The 16,175-nt window shown below is 35.5% G+C and overlaps 1 protein-coding gene across 4 annotated transcripts in view; it reads left to right on the forward strand.

The window, feature by feature from the left end:
- The window catches only part of DMD (dystrophin), a 1,990,869-nt gene that overhangs the window by 813,366 nt on the left and 1,161,328 nt on the right, over positions 1-16,175 (forward strand). For all 4 annotated transcript variants that reach the window (XM_053655812.1, XM_037127036.2, XM_053655810.1 and 1 more), the window contains 4 exons: positions 4,907-5,029; positions 7,445-7,582; positions 10,222-10,374; positions 11,244-11,426. In XM_053655812.1, coding sequence (XP_053511787.1) covers positions 4,907-5,029; positions 7,445-7,582; positions 10,222-10,374; positions 11,244-11,426 — 597 coding nt within the window. The remainder of the gene's footprint in view (positions 1-4,906; positions 5,030-7,444; positions 7,583-10,221; positions 10,375-11,243; positions 11,427-16,175) is intronic.

Raw genomic sequence — 16,175 nt, forward strand, 5'->3', positions numbered from 1 at the left:
TATGTTTTAAACCTGGGTTATTCAACAGGGAGCCATTAAATTATGGATTATTCCTTATATGCATTTTTTTATAAAGTTTCATGAGAATTGCAAATTACAAAGAGAATAAAGACCGAGGAATGGCATTTAAACTTTGGCCAGGAAAGTGCCTTTCATAGTAGAATTGTCATGACCTAATGGCGAACCAGTGACAGTTAAGGAAGGCATTAAATTCTCCCAACCCCTTGTGACTGAACCAAGAGTGTAATCACATAGATGTCCAAAGGCTGGTCTGAGAGGCCAGTACCATAGCCAAAATAATTGAGTTGAGTAGGAACATTTATTTGGGTTACAAAATTGGTCACTGGTTAATTTAATTAATACATTGGATATCCTAAAGCCCCTAATTGATGTAATCTCCTTTTCTGCACAAAGGAAATGAGTTATATTTGTTATGGAACATACAAAGCAGTGTAAGATATATCCCTCTCCTTAAGGATTAAAAGATCTACTGATAAGATAAAGCATAAAGCCTTGAAAGCCAAATGACATTATATTCACATGTAAGGTACTGAAAGACAATCTAAGATTACACACAAATGAAGAACAGACTCCTGGAATATACCCAATTGTTCAAACCCATTGTTATAAGTTTTGCTATTCCCAGATGGCTTCCAGAATATTCTTCTCAGAAAGCATATTTGAATGCAGGTGAATGAAATGGGCATTTTATGAATTCTCTAAATTTACTAGAATTTGCTAAATAAAACATAAGTATTTTGGCTGTTACTAGAAAGGTATTACTAATCCAACATATTACAAACTAATAAAGAGCAATCGGTTCTTTTGAATGTCATGGTTATAACAGTTACTGTCCATCTGTACTGTCTAATAAGGTAGCCATGAACCACATATGGCTACTGAGTATTCGAAATGTGGCTACTCAAATTAAGATATGCTGTAAGTACTGGGCTTTTGAAATAATATGAAGAAGTAAATGTAAATTGTGTTATTAATTTATATTGATTATAAATTTATATGATAGTATGGACATATTGGTTCAGTAAAATATATTATAATTAAGCCTACATTTCAATCTTTAATATGGCAAATAGAACATTTGGAACTACATATGTGGCTAACATTATAGTTCTGCACTACTATGGTTCAATTCAGAGGAAAGAATTTCCTGTAAGTTGATAAAATTTCAGAGACGTATTCATGTGAAAACTCTCATTCCTAACATGAACCCCAATACATCGCCATTCTGCCTCTAATTGTATACTTTCAGCAGTGCGAAATTCACTACCTTAAATGAGTAATTTTAAAAAGAAAAAAAAAAAACATCTGCAACATCGATCATTTGTTCCTATAGTTAAACTGAAATTCAGGCTCCAAATAAAATTTTAGTCATTGATTCTGGTTGCTCGCTTTGGAACCACAGAGATTAAGTCAGATCCCTAATATGCATAGTGACCTTTTTAACAAATGCAGAGGAGGCTTTGATCAGGAAATCTGGACTCTAAGCATACTCCTAATGAAAACTAAGTCTGCATTATCTTGCTCGAATAATTAGTTCTTTATTTTGTATCAGTGTTTCCTAAAATCTGTTTGTATCTGCTTATATTATTTTCGTACCATCTGGTATCGTTGTTGCTAGCATTTGGCCAAACATTAATATACATGCACACATGAAGCGCTTATCAGTTGGGTCTTTTCCGTTTTCTAAGACAGCATAAATGCATAGTATGTACCAGGATGATTCTAGGTTGAACAAAAAAGGCAAGAGAAATGACTCTAGCTTAAACAAGACAAACTCCTCATTTACCTGGGATGTTTATGGAACTCCTTCCTCTTACTTCGTTTTTGTTTCTGTTTTGTTTTGTTTTGTCTCCAAATAATGCCTGGGGAAAATCCTGCCCAGGGCAGAACAATTTCCAAGCCCCTATGGTGTCCTCTTCAAGACCTTCCTCAGCAGCGAATGGCAGATTAGTTAATCAGCAGTGTTTGTTGTTCAGAATGTCACAAGTTTACCAAACTGGAGTGTCAGTTTCTCCATGTTCACTATTAGAATGTCATGAGCTTGTCAGATGTCTTAGTAAAATAAAAGCACCATGTCCACAAGCATTTACTTTATCCTTGGTAAAACATAAGTTTTCAAAAGAGGGACTGAGCCGATGGATGGGTCTGATTTTGAGAGGAAACAAAACGAGCCAATATTTGTTGGGTATTTATTGCATGTCAGGTGCTGCTTAAATTTTGAGAGAAAATACTAACTGGCATTTGTTGAGCATTTATGATATATCAGATGCTGTTTTAATATACTGGGTCCTCTTAACAACCCCAGGAGGTAGATAGTGGTCGTCTTCTTCTTCTGTTACAAATGGGCAAACGGAGGCTCAAAGAGGAAAAATCACTTGTCCTGGCTCCCTCAGTGAGTAAATGGTGGAAATGAAATTCACCCGGGGCATTCTCATTTAGGAATTTAGGCTCTTTGCCAGAACACTGGGCATATTCTGTGGATAGCAGTAGCTCGCCAGTAGACTTGCAGGAAAGATCACTATTAGGTGTCCTCGTAAATGGCTAGAAAGGTCCTTGGGGGCAAGATTAGGGGAAGTGCTGACTCTCAGGCTAGAATGTGGGCTTTATTCTATGTGTGCTATTTGAGCAGAGAAATCACATAATGAAAGTCACGTTTGGGGAGTATGTTGCCCTGATCATAGTACACAGGCTAGAACTGAGGTGGGAAGGAGATTATACCCCAGGAAGGATGTTATTGCCTTAACTCCTGTGTGTGGAGAGGAGAGATAGTATCTCTGGGAATAGAAAGCAAATTGGTCCTGGTGAATGAATGGACAATTATTTGATATTTATTGGCCATTAGGGTGAAGTGTTGAAAAAATGACACAATGTACATTTTAAGCCTGAATGACTGGGGAAAATGGCCATCTATGAATAGAACATGGGAAGTTGGTGTTGCAAACAATTTGGCAGAAAGGTAATGAACTCGTTTCTAGACGTGTTGAACTTCAACTGGGAACTAGGCTGGCTATTGGAGAATGTAGATTGGAATTCAGAAGAAAAGTCACAGCTCAGGATGACTACTTGGGAGATATTATGAAAGTTATGGCTAAGTTTGGGAAGATCATATAATTTATTAGGGAGAGGAAATTGAGAAAGGTACGGAGGCCTGTATTCTGAGCCTTGGAAACCACTATATTTGAGTGTGTGGAGAGAGGATGAGCTAAGAGGCGAAGCAGGTATAGGAGTAAAACAAGAAACAAGCAGTCCATGTTATTTTGACATCCAAGTAGTCAGTAGAAGTGATTGTAACATTACTTATCATGAATTAGTCACAAAAACCGTGTAGAACACTGCAGGCGCTCTTATTCATTATTAGCAAGTGAATAACAATTCAATAACACAAAATACCACCACATTAATTTTTTGTAGTTATTATTACTCTAAAAACTGTTCATCATTTTGCTTTTATAATACTTTGAACAAGATACGATTTTTAACTTTCCAAGTACATTAATCACACAGACATTAAAACATCCTTTAATCATGTTTAAAATACTATTCTGCATTGGTTCAAGAACCTAATATATATTTCAAGCTACGAATAATCATTAGCACTGAAACACTAGAACTGAAAGTAAGTCACTTGAAAAAAGAGCCCAGAAATCCTTTCTGGCACATGTAGAAGTGCCTAGAAGAAAAGCATTTATTCATATTGCATGTGACAACCATGCCCTGGTAAATAGCATTCGATTATTCAGTTTTCATCAGTAACTAAATCCCTTGAGATTTTTTTTTTCCTTGAACATGTACTCTTGTTGTCCTCTAGAAGATGCCTCTGTCTAATAAAGAAAAAGCACAAGTATGGCTGGGGAAGAGTAGGTGGGGAACACACTTGGTAAATGTGGTCCTCCTGCCAGAAGGCACTGGAGCTTGATCCTGAATCCCTTTTACAGATGGAAAATGCTTCTTTCCAGGAGAAAATATAAGGTTTCAGTTTGTCATCTATGAGTTCAAAAGCTATCAAGTATACAATATGGTCTGGTGTTTTCATGCAAAGAAATTTGAGCATGGAGCAAAGATCAATAGAATATTTTGTTGACTGTTTGAACTTTTATAATTAAATATTGCCTGCTGTTTTGAGTACCTATTTGATTTCCAATATGTGATTGTGCATCAGTCCTCTTCAAGTGGCTTCTTTATAAAAGCAAGATGTTTTCAAGTTGTTTGCGACTAGGCTCATTATGAATTTCAAAATTAAAGAAGCTGCGTTGTTTTTAAGGTTTGAAAGCATATGATTCAGATCCTTTTACGTGAAATACTCTGTTTCTATTTATCTAAACATGGAGTGCTACAAAAGAAAACATTTCTAAGGCAAGCTAATGGCATAGTTTGTCTTATGAGAACATGCCTGTCATGCTTTCTCCATGCTAAAAATGTCATTTGAAATGTCTGAGCAGATTGTCATTTTTTTTTTGAGGGTAAGGAGATAGTTCTGCAGTTCCACCCAAGGTTACTGTTATTTGATGAATGAGGCAATTTCTGATAAGGCATATTTACCCAAATGGTATTTATATTAGAATATTTAAAAGAAGATCAAATTCAGCTTGAGAATATTAACAATTAGCCCAGTCAAATATATGGAAATTGACTTTTGTTGAAGAAACAGAATGATAAATTGCATTGTCTTGCATGTGAGTTCAGCTCTGATGATGTTAAGTGCTTGTCTTTATGGGCACCCTCAGATACTTTCCCAGTTGTATTTCAAAACTTTTGTGAAGTATAATACGGAAATGTAATGCATGTCATTATTTTAGCAACAGGAGGTTGAACAAATGTATTTTTTGGTTTATGTTTCTAATAAAAAGTCATTTTAATTTAAATTAGCACTATCTTTTTTTTTTAGGCCTCCATTCCTTTGAAGGAATTGGAGCAGTTTAACTCAGATATACAAAAATTGCTTGAACCACTGGAGGCTGAAATTCAGCAGGGGGTGAATCTGAAAGAGGAAGACTTCAATAAAGATATGGTAAATTGGTTGTGATAAAAGTGTGAATGAACTAGGAGTGAAAATGAATACATATTTGGAAAGAAATTACGTAACTCACGTCTCCAACTAAGTTCTCAGGCCATACTTTGCACATTTTGTGATTCTCATGATTTATTCGAAATGCAGAGTGTCCCTGTTAAACTTGGATTATGCATGCCAACATAGTATGGTCATATAGGAACACTTACAGATTCTAATAAATAGCTCAGCAATTTTGCTTTGACCTGCACTCTTTTCAAACTCAGAGGATAAAATGTAATGGGGAAAAAGAATCAAATCAGAAAATAACCTGGAAATTTAATAACAAACTCAACTGTTATTGATGGCTGATATTTTGTGTCAGTCATGTTTTTTCATAATAGAACATTTATTTCAGAGAAGGGGCAATGGCCTACAATAAAAACATTGTAAACATTGCTTATCAAAGTTCACCGCAGTGGTTTTGCCAAAACGTTGAATAACTAGTACAGTGTGTGTCTAAAATACATATAAATTTATGCTGCTTATTTCATGGGAGTAAACAAATGTTACCACGCAGGCTGTTCCCAAATGCATAACATCCGTATTCAACTCCGATTAATTTCGGACTGTTGCATATTTCTGTCTGGCCTGAATATTTCTGCGTCACATCCCTTTTCACTGACTTTTTTCCCTCCACCTTCTTTTCACACTTCCCTTTCCCTTCTTTCACAGCCATCACCAATAAGACTTTCTTAACCTTTACATCTGTTATGCTAGAGGGTTCTCAGACAATACTTGAGAGTGACATCAAAAGGCAGTATGTTCATTGCATGCGGAGCAATAGGAGAGCTGTTTATACCCATCTCAGTTCCCACTATCATTTCTGACTTCCGGGAGCTGCCTGAGTCTGTCCTCCCCATGTAAGGGGTTTGGTGGCCCTGCCCATTCAGCTCATGGAAAGAAAGACGAGAGGAAGCTTTCCAAGAAGCTGACTCACAGCTATGTCTTCTTCAAGTCCATGAAGAAACCAGAAGGCACTGAGGTGAAAAAGGGTGCTGCTTACCTCTTGCGCTGATCAACCACCTCTGCCCAATAGCTCTCACCTGGTGCAGGGAAAGACTCGAAGTGGGGGCTTTTCTTGTTTATTTTTGTTTTGTCCTCAGCCCTAGGTAATGTTGCAGACTTTTCAAAGACATCTTAAAATACATAATGTCTTTTACATGCTATAAATATACAGGGGTGGGCAGAAAGGAGGTTTATAGTTGCTCTTATGGAAAATAATAAAATACTAAATAATACTACAAGAATAAACTCTGTGTTCTGTGTACTCACAACTGTAAACCTACTTTGGCCCACCCCTGTACATGTCTGTTACGTTATTTTCAATACACTAGTAACTGATAAATCTCAGGTAAAAATCCCATTTATTCTAAAAAAGAACAGTTTCTTAGTTGTATGTGGAAGTTTAGATGTACACTATAAATTTCAAAATGTGACATCTAAATACATATGACTTTTAAAAAATTGTCTAGTATTTGTCATTCTTAGCTCATTACAGTGCCTTAAAGGGTAAACTTCCTTGATAGAAAGTTTTTATATATCAAATGGAAAGATAAGAAACTGGATGTGAAAAATTACATGGTCACAGATGCAAGTATATTAGACCAACACTTACTGAATTAATTCAAGGTAAATAAAGTAAAAATATTTTTGGAGTTTAAAAAGCAAAATGCATATCAAAAATATTTAAAGCCATTTTTCTAAACTGTATTTTAGTACCTACTGATTGTATTTATTTAAAAAGAGCATGCACATATGACATATCTTTAGAAATTATTTGCAGCATTTGACAGCAGTTTGACATATCATTTCTTCCAAATGCCTTAATATTTGTCAGAAACTTGGGCATTGAGGTTATTTAAAGGAGAGATTATTAGAAATGAGTGCACATTCAAAACAAAATATTCTCACTTAGGAGCAAGTGTGCGAAAATTGTAAGATTTGTTGCCAATGTCACATGTCCACGTCCATCTTCCTGAGTGGATTAGTTAATGACAGAAACAACAGGTTAAGTTTACTTCTCCACACTTTTTAAACCTCTAAAAATACACTGAAAACTCAAAGCCGAAAGAATGCTTTCACAGCAATTCAGCACTGGTCTGAAATGATAAAGCACCTCACTCCCCCATCTGCCTACGTGCCCCTTGTCCGCTGTGTGCTTTTGAACTAGGCGGGAGGAAGCTTACTTCTGTGCAAAGTTAAAATACAACATAGTAAAAGATAAACTGTGAGCACGGTGTCTCATCATGACATTCCCTGCGAGTTTTCAATTGGATTTTCTTGGTGTTTACATAACATGTTTTATTATCTCTGTTAACGATGTACAGCTTTTTAAAAACTGAAATGAAGACTGTACTTGTTGTTTTTAATCAGAGTGAAGACAATGAGGGTACTGTAAAAGAATTGTTGCAAAGAGGAGACAACTTACAACAAAGAATCACAGATGAGAGAAAGCGAGAGGAAATAAAGATAAAACAGCAGCTGTTACAGACAAAACATAATGCTCTCAAGGTATTAGAGCTAAAATTATAATATACCTTGCCTGTGGTTTCTTTTCCATATGTAGGGTAAAATATATTGTGCATAAATAAAATCTGCTTAAGAATCTTACTGACCAGAAATACATTTTTTTTCTGTTCAGTCTGTGTGCTTTATTTAACATTTTTGAGTGCTGTCTTTGATTTTGAAAGATGTGTTGCTTAACAATCTTAAGGTTTTTTTGGTTTTTGCTTAGACAAGTTATTTTTTTACATATCTTGAAAAAACATGCTTAACTGCCAAAATAACCAATCTATATTTTTGGGCTTTCTGTTTCCCGTATTTTAGTGATTTTATTGACAGTAGGTCCAATTTTTTTTTTGGGGGGGGGATAACCTAATATTTGTTTAATAAGGCCTGGGCTTCTATTTGATTTTTTTTCAATAAATTTCTTTTTTTTTCTTTAAGACAGTTGCACTTTGCAACTAACTCAGCATCTGATTTGATTGATATAGGAATCCTCAAAAATAATTTTAATGCCCTTGAAGAAGAGCTGGTAATCTCATATTAACCACTGATAATACATTGCTTCAATTACCCATGGGATTCATGTGGATATCTGCAGGAAGGGCAGAATAGAGTATCGTTTCTTTTTTTCTATCATAATGCCTGTAAAGTTCTTGAGCTGAGGCTGGACATGTGAAGAGTTTTGTGGAATAACTCTTTTTTGATGTGCTTTGCAACATTCACTATTTGCATGCATGGCTGATTTTGTAACACAGTTAATAGCTGAGCTTCTCATTGTAAATCACTCTCTTATAGCTCTGTAGCTATGAAGGTGGATCCACCTAGTAAGTGGATGGAGTCTGCTTTCTATATGCAAATAAGAGTATAAAACCTTTCCCCATATAGCCAGACAATCAAGTAAACACTGCTGAGAAAGTAATTACACAATATTGTGCCTGCAAGTTATCCGCAAGGAAAGTCTAATTGGCCAGCAGGGGTTCTGAAGGTAACTGCTGATAAATATAGTAAATATAAAAGGCCCATTCCCTGAGGGAATGCAAGAGCAAGCCATAGTGTGCTCAGAAAGTCAGAAATCTGTGTAATTCACACATTTCCGACTGTGACCAAGCTTTCCAAAAGCATCTACGCTGGTCATATGATGATATGTGTCCTACCGAACAGCAGTGTTTAATGTTTAATCTTTACACGGTGCATATCACCTTGGGTTTAGGAAATAAAATGAGATTCAGATTTTAGGAGCACAAGGCCTTTCTCTTGGCAAAGGTATGAGCTGTGTCATGAACAAGGCACTGTTCAAGTGTCACATACGTGGCTGTATCTGGGTACCTTTGAAAAAAGCAGCATTCCATCTGTCTCATCCCAGGCATTTATTACCTCCATGGGGGGGGGGGGGTTAGAGATTCAACTAAAAATGTAAACTGCAGTAAATTTTACATCCCCTGTTTTAAACAAGAATGGAGAAGAAAATCTAGATGATTATTGCAAATGCGTGCTAGAAGCAATGAATGAAGAAAATGTACTCCACTTGCCAAGCCTACCTATACCACCCAATTCAGTAACTCTGTTAACCTTCCCAATGGCTCAAATGAAATTAGTCCTAATGAAATATTTCAAAGAAGGTAAAAACTTTCTAATGGAATGGATTTCATCAGTTCTATGATATTCAGTATTTTCTTTTGCTCCAGTTAAATCTGTACATGAAACTCCAATTGCTACTGCTCTGAAGATGTGGAAACTATTCTGAGTTCTTACGTTCCCTTGTGTTACCATAAAATGACATTTCAGCAAATCCCATTGATCAGGGAAGATGTTGAGTGTGCTTGAATAGAGCAAGATACTTAATCCCCTCTCTTTTGCTTCATTATATCAGTCACCCTTATTTATTTTATCAGGTTGATTGGAAACCATGCACTATCCCTTTTTTAAAAATAATGCATTAGTTTGCATTTGCAGCATGATTTGATCTAGTAAGAAAAACTTGGCTGTACAAGCCTTGAAAGAAAAAAAATTCATAACATTTAAATGGTCATTTTCATGTGCACTCACAGAAATGCAATTTTCACACTTCTATATAGAGAGGTTGAAATAATTTACATGATAAGTAAGGTGATTTTATATTGTGAATCATAAAATATTAACAGCCCATGAAACTTTTTACAGGGATTTCTAAAACCATGAATGTGGTTATTTGGCTACATAAAGTTTATATTTTGTGTATGAACCCAGGACATAAGATATACATTTTAGAAGTTGTTATCCTATTTTTAAAGTCAAATGCAAACTTACGTTTGTACAGGTATCTAGTTAGCTCAATTATATTCATATTAAGTTATTTCAGATAGACTACATGATAATTTTGTACACTCATTAAGTCAGTTAAATACAAGTGGATTGCTAGTTCTGTTTAAACATGCCAAGAGAAAATACTTGAAGTAAGTTGTTCAGGTTTCCTAGCTTTGTGTACATAGGTCCTGCCACATCAGTACCTAATTTGATCGTCTATTTGTATGTGTAGTATTTTAACGGAAATTTTACCAAAGTTGTAAAAGAAGGTGAGGGACTCAGATTATTTTTAAGTAACTACAGTCAGAAGTGTACTCTATACATATATATTGATATTTCAATAATATCTGCACCATGAACAGGATTTGAGGTCTCAAAGAAGAAAAAAGGCTCTAGAAATTTCTCATCAGTGGTATCAGTACAAGAGGCAGGCTGATGATCTCCTGAAATGCTTGGATGACATTGAACAAAAATTAGCCAGCTTACCTGAACCGAGAGATGAGAGGAAAATAAAGGTAATGTTGTTTTAGAATGTCAATCCTAGATGTCATTGCTGCCATTTTATTTATTTAACTTAAACTGTGTGGATCATATTTAAAGTGTTGATGTTTCCTCGATTAGCGTTCTCTCTGATTTGGTGTATTTCCTCATACTGTATTTTGTTTCAGTAAATGTATTGTAGTAAGTGTTTTTCAACTGATATAATGTTGAATGAATAAACTGTCTTGTTTTTAGACAATGTAAAAATGAATGAAGAAATGTCATGTGTTTGCTGGTGAGATTGTAATTGACTTTGTGTATCTTTGTTCCAGATGAACAAATGACTTATCGGTATATGGACGGCTCCTTTCTCATGTTAGCACATTCATTTCATCAGAGCGTCTTCACACATCATTGTCAAATCTCTATAGATTTATTTGCATCTTGTCTGAAGATGTTTTTTCTGTTATTATTTTACACTTTTTAGTTTGCTTCATTCTCTGTTGAGTCCCTCAAAACTTTATTACAGAGAAATAAATAAGTTATTCATTGACCCTCTAAATTATATTCCGTATATGGACATCCGGTCCCTAACAATAAGTAATCACTCCAGTTTGGGTCCACCCCCAAAACAGCAGAGGCATTTAGAAGAGAGAGAAATGTTAGATCAACTTAAATATTTTCTTAACTATGATATCTAAAACTGAGCATTCAAAACATAACTGCAATAATATTTGGACTCGGGTGAAGATGACAGCGAAGGCTTCCATATCTGTAAATTATGAGAAACGAACAATAAAATGACAACAGCCTATGAAATTTCTGAGAGAAGTGTGTGCTGCTTGCAGGTTGGTTGATGTGGTTAGCTAACTGCCCTGGGCCCTGTATTGGTTTTGCTCAATAGGAAATTGAACGTGAATTGCAGCAGAAGAAAGAGGAGCTGAATGCAGTGCGCAGGCAAGCTGAGGGCTTGTCTGAGGATGGGGCCGCAGTGGCAGTGGAGCCAACTCAGATCCAGCTCAGCAATCGCTGGAGGGAAATTGAGAGCAAATTTGCTCAGTTTCGAAGACTCAACTTTGCACAAATTGTGAGTTGTTACTGGCAAACCCACGTATGTGTTTGCAACTAGTACTTTAATAACAGAGGCCTACTAACAAAACAAAACAAAATGAAATGAAAACCACAGCAAAATCCGGGTGCAATTCCAAACTTCTAATATGCATTCTGAGAGTAGTTTCCCCTTACTTAGGGCTTCTGTAACACTAGTGGTTAATTTTTCAGATTAAAAATGCAATCATTTAACAGAGCTTAGCAAGCAGCCCCGTTATCAAAATTGAAAAATACATCTCTTTGCTGCATCATTTTTTCATAACATTGGCAATGTGAATTTGTCAATTTATCATACATTTACTTTATTTCAGTGTCTGATCAAAAAATTGCTTCTCTGAGATCATCTCATGCTACTTTTACTTTCTTAATGTACACATGGTAAAAGATAAATCTTTTGTGCATCATCTCCTTATATCACCTTGCATAAGCCCTTATGTCATTGACTTTTAATAGTTTAACCCTCAGACCTGGCTTATCTACTTAATGGGTTAAAAGGTTTAATAAAGAAATGGATGCCTAGTAAGATGGATGATCATTGATAGCCCATGGAAAACATATTAAATACTATGACTACTGAAGTATCTCGAATCACAGAGGAAGACACTGCTCTTCTTTCAAACAGCTGGCAGGAAATTTTGTGAGTCTCTCTTTGAAAAGGCAATTGATCACTGGACTCTTGGTCTTCTTAGATATTTGTAATAAGGTATGATCAGAGGGACTTTCTAACTGGTACATGTTTTGATTCTATTCAGAGAAAGTCTAAAGTGAAGAGGAATGGTTACCACTCTGTAATTAAGCAGAGTGCTCCTCACCAAACCAGGATGTCAGAGTCTGGAAAATCAGGCTTGATAGTTCTTTTAGGTTGAATGGTATTCAGCCAACAGATAGTCAACCATTTTTGACCTATGTAATGGCAGTTTCATTTGTGTCAATCCATACATGAGACATGTTGGGGAAATTTCTTATATAATATTGTTGATTCTATTTAATATGAGGTATACTTGAAAATATGTCTAGAACAATTAATGTAACTCTATAACCATATAATTCTGTCAATAATTCTTAGTAACCAAGGGAAAATATATTTCATATTACTGTGACTTTTTAAATGTTAGAAAAATCCATAAATACATTCATTATTTTTTATGAAATTCAGTGCCCTAAGATTTAATAGTAGCTGAATATTCTGAAAAATTGAAAGAAGTAATGTAAAATATATTTAAGCTATATTACATTTGAATTCCAATTCCATCTGATTGTACATTTCAGTCTATTATTCTTCATATTAGATGTTATGAACATGTCATAAATCACTCAAGTTTACACTAACAGAAAGCCTGTAACTGTGGAAGCAAAAAGAATTGAAAGATTAAGACAACCATAAAGAAAATTCAAGTAAAGTATTTTTGCCTTGATTTACTAAGTTACTCAGGACCAAGTCCTTTGTATTAAATTATTGGACTACTAATTTTTCCATTCTAATTTCCCCCAAATCCTGACCCACTTTATATGCAGGGTTAAAAATTTTTACATCCTGATAAAGGTAAGTTATTAACACTTTATAGTTACATAGACACAAGATCAAAAATCTCCATAAAACCCACTTAAAATGTTATTACATAATTCTATATAATGGGCTCTCATCAATATTTGTAAAGCATAATAATATAATGTTGGGTAAAGTGAAGGAAGGATATATGAATGAGTATATAATTTAAAAATAACTTAGAGTAAAATAACAGGTTGTATCTTCCCCAAAAGCCATTTCTTCTTGATTTTATATCTGAAAGATTCAAAATTCTGAAGGTCCTTGGGATAGCAAAAATATTTTTATGTTAACTCTTGATTCTCCATGATAATAGAAGCAATAACAATATGCATGAAGAATAATCAATTTAATATTGCAATATTTGACTTTGGGTTTTAATTAGACTTAAAAGATGATAGATGATTGACAGCTATATATAAGATGTATGTTTATATTCCATTGCATTTCACCAATTACTAACATACATCAAAAAACTGATTTCAGTCCCGGCTGGTGTGGCTCATGGATTGAATGCCAGCCTGTGAACCAAAGGGCTGATGGTTCAATTCCCACTCAGGGCACATACCTGGGTTGCGGGCCAGGGCCCCAGCTGGGGGTGCTTGAGTGGCAAACACACACTGATATTTGTCTCTGTCTCTTTTTCTCTCCCTTCCCCTCTCTAAAATAAATAAATAAATAAATAAATAAATAAATAAATAAATAAATAATCTTTAAGGAAAACTGATTTCACATGTGCACTGGTTAGAGTTATCTTTCCCTGTTAGTCTATGATGAAGACATTTGAGATACTCACGAGCAAATAACTTAACCAGAAGTTATATTTAGAGTAATGCTACAATGGCCCTGATGTAGCAGAGAGATGATCGTAGCTTCAAAATTTCTTAACTTCTTCTGCATTTCCCTTCTGTTTTTTCCTTCTTTCCCTTAAATGGCCCTTTTCATTCTCTCTGGATATAAACATTAGGCTTTGTTGCTCTGACTGATTTTCAGTTACTCTTTCATATGTTAACATGGGCAATTCAAGATTGTAGGCAGGAGTGTATAGTGTTTAACATTTGGCACCTGAGTTTAAAACAAGGAATTAGTTGTTCCTATTTTAGAGATAAATACTCAGAAATAGGCTAAGTAGTATAAAATGAGTGCACTTTGGGGACTATGTCTATGTCAGAGCTATACAAGCAGAAAGAAAAGCCAAACCAAACTCAGAGACACAACGGTAGTGACTACCAGAGGGAAAGGGGGTGGGTGAGGTAGGAGAGGACATAGTGGAGATAAACTGAGACAGAAGGAGACTTGACTTGGAATGGTGAGCACACAATACAACATAAAGATGGTATAGTATAGAATTGTACCCTTGGAACCTATATAATTTTATTAACTAATGTCATCCCAATAAATTCAATGAAAAAATTTTAAAAGACAATACAAACATCTGAGAAGAAGGAAAATAAACATCACTTTTCTTTTTTGCCCATTTTTTATTTATTTTTTAAGTACAGCTTTCTATCTTTTACTCCCAGCCCAGCCCCCTCCCTTTTGTTTTTATTTGAAACTATGTTGTATTTCCCTCATCATTATGATCCACTGTAACAGAAATGTTGGTGTAAATGCCTGTCATAACATAATCCGGCCTGTGTAACCACCTCTCGCGATAGTAGCTGCAGCTGCCTTTCCCTGTAATGTCTTCCTCTTGCGATAGTGGCTGCCGGTCAGGACAGTGTCTGCTTCTCGTGACGCTGGCTGTCTGTTATGAAAATAGCTGCCTGTCATGATATTGCCCAGCCCTGTAGCTGCTTGTTGCTGTAGTAGCTGCCCATTATAATATAACCCGGTCAGGTACCTGTATGTCATGTATTGTTGGGCCCAGGAGTTGCTTGTCATGTTATTGTCTAGTCCGGTCGTTGCATGCCACGAGATTCTGTCGTTATATGTCCCTTTTCTTAATACAACTCCACTTTCCCTGGATATCCTGTACTTTCAAATCCCAAGTAAATCATGCCTATAACTTCTTATTCAATTTCTTATTTTGGATGCCTAACGGAAGTATCTGAAACGTAACATAGCCAAGTCAAGAATAGTTGATTTCCTCCCCTGTGGAAATTGGCTCTTCCCAAGCTCTTTGAGTGCACATTGTGCTTTCATTTATGTCTAACACCTAGACATCATGCCTGATTCCTCTCTTCTCTTACATTATTTATATAATTCCTTTCAAATCCTGTGCCTCTGTCTGCAAAACACACCTTTAATGGGACCACCCCTCTGTATCTGCACTGTGCAAACCCTACTCTGCAAGGGAAGCACCTCTCACCGGTATGACTTCAGCAGCCTCTGACTCCAACTCACTGGGCCCTGCCTATTAACTGCCATTACTCCCGCTTTGTCACGCCTTTTGCCATTGTGTTGTCATAGAGGCGTAGAAGGTTCTCTACTCAAACACACCAAAATCATTTCCACCTCAGGACCTTTGCACATACTGTTTCTTAATGAAATACTTTTTGCCTGGATATTTACACAGGTGTTTACCTTACCATCCTGCCATTTAGAAACAATGAACATTCAGTAGAACTTTGATGTATAATCTAGGCAGCTAGTACTCAAGAGATATTTTTTCTCTTTTAGAAAGAAGTTTATACTCCTTGTAATTATGCACGCTAATTGGGAGTTTAAGACAGCTGTTCAAAATAGCTTTTATTGCAGTTACTTTGGGAAGGGTATATACTTAGAAAAAACCAAAAGTCCTTGAAACTTAACTTAGAGGTGGTGAAGGGTGAGGATGAGGAAGGTTACAGGAATGTATTGCAAAGGATAGCTTTAGGTACATGAGAGTAAATTAGAAGACAGTATTTTAACAACATTAGAAATATATACTTCCCAAATAATCAAATTCTTGAAACATTGATAGAAAGCTAATTTTTAGTAGATTCATGTTAAAGTCTTTGAGTGAATAATTCTATGAAAAGAAAACAATTTTATAGTGTGAATATTTTCCATTAATTTAAAAAAAGTGTTTGCATTTAAATAGAACTTTACATCTACAAAGAGATTTCACTTTTGTCTAATTTGATCCAATTAATAAGGAGTATTTTCATTGCCATTTTACAGTGAGAAAAAATAAGTTAATGAGCTGTGTCCAAGGGCCCATGGAAGACATGGAAGATATCAAACTTGACCTCAGTG

The sequence above is a fragment of the Artibeus jamaicensis genome, unplaced genomic scaffold, assembly GCF_021234435.1.
Source record: "Artibeus jamaicensis isolate MK-2021 breed Jamaican fruit bat unplaced genomic scaffold, CSHL_Jam_final scaffold_1283, whole genome shotgun sequence".
Classification (NCBI taxonomy): Eukaryota; Metazoa; Chordata; class Mammalia; order Chiroptera; family Phyllostomidae; genus Artibeus; species Artibeus jamaicensis.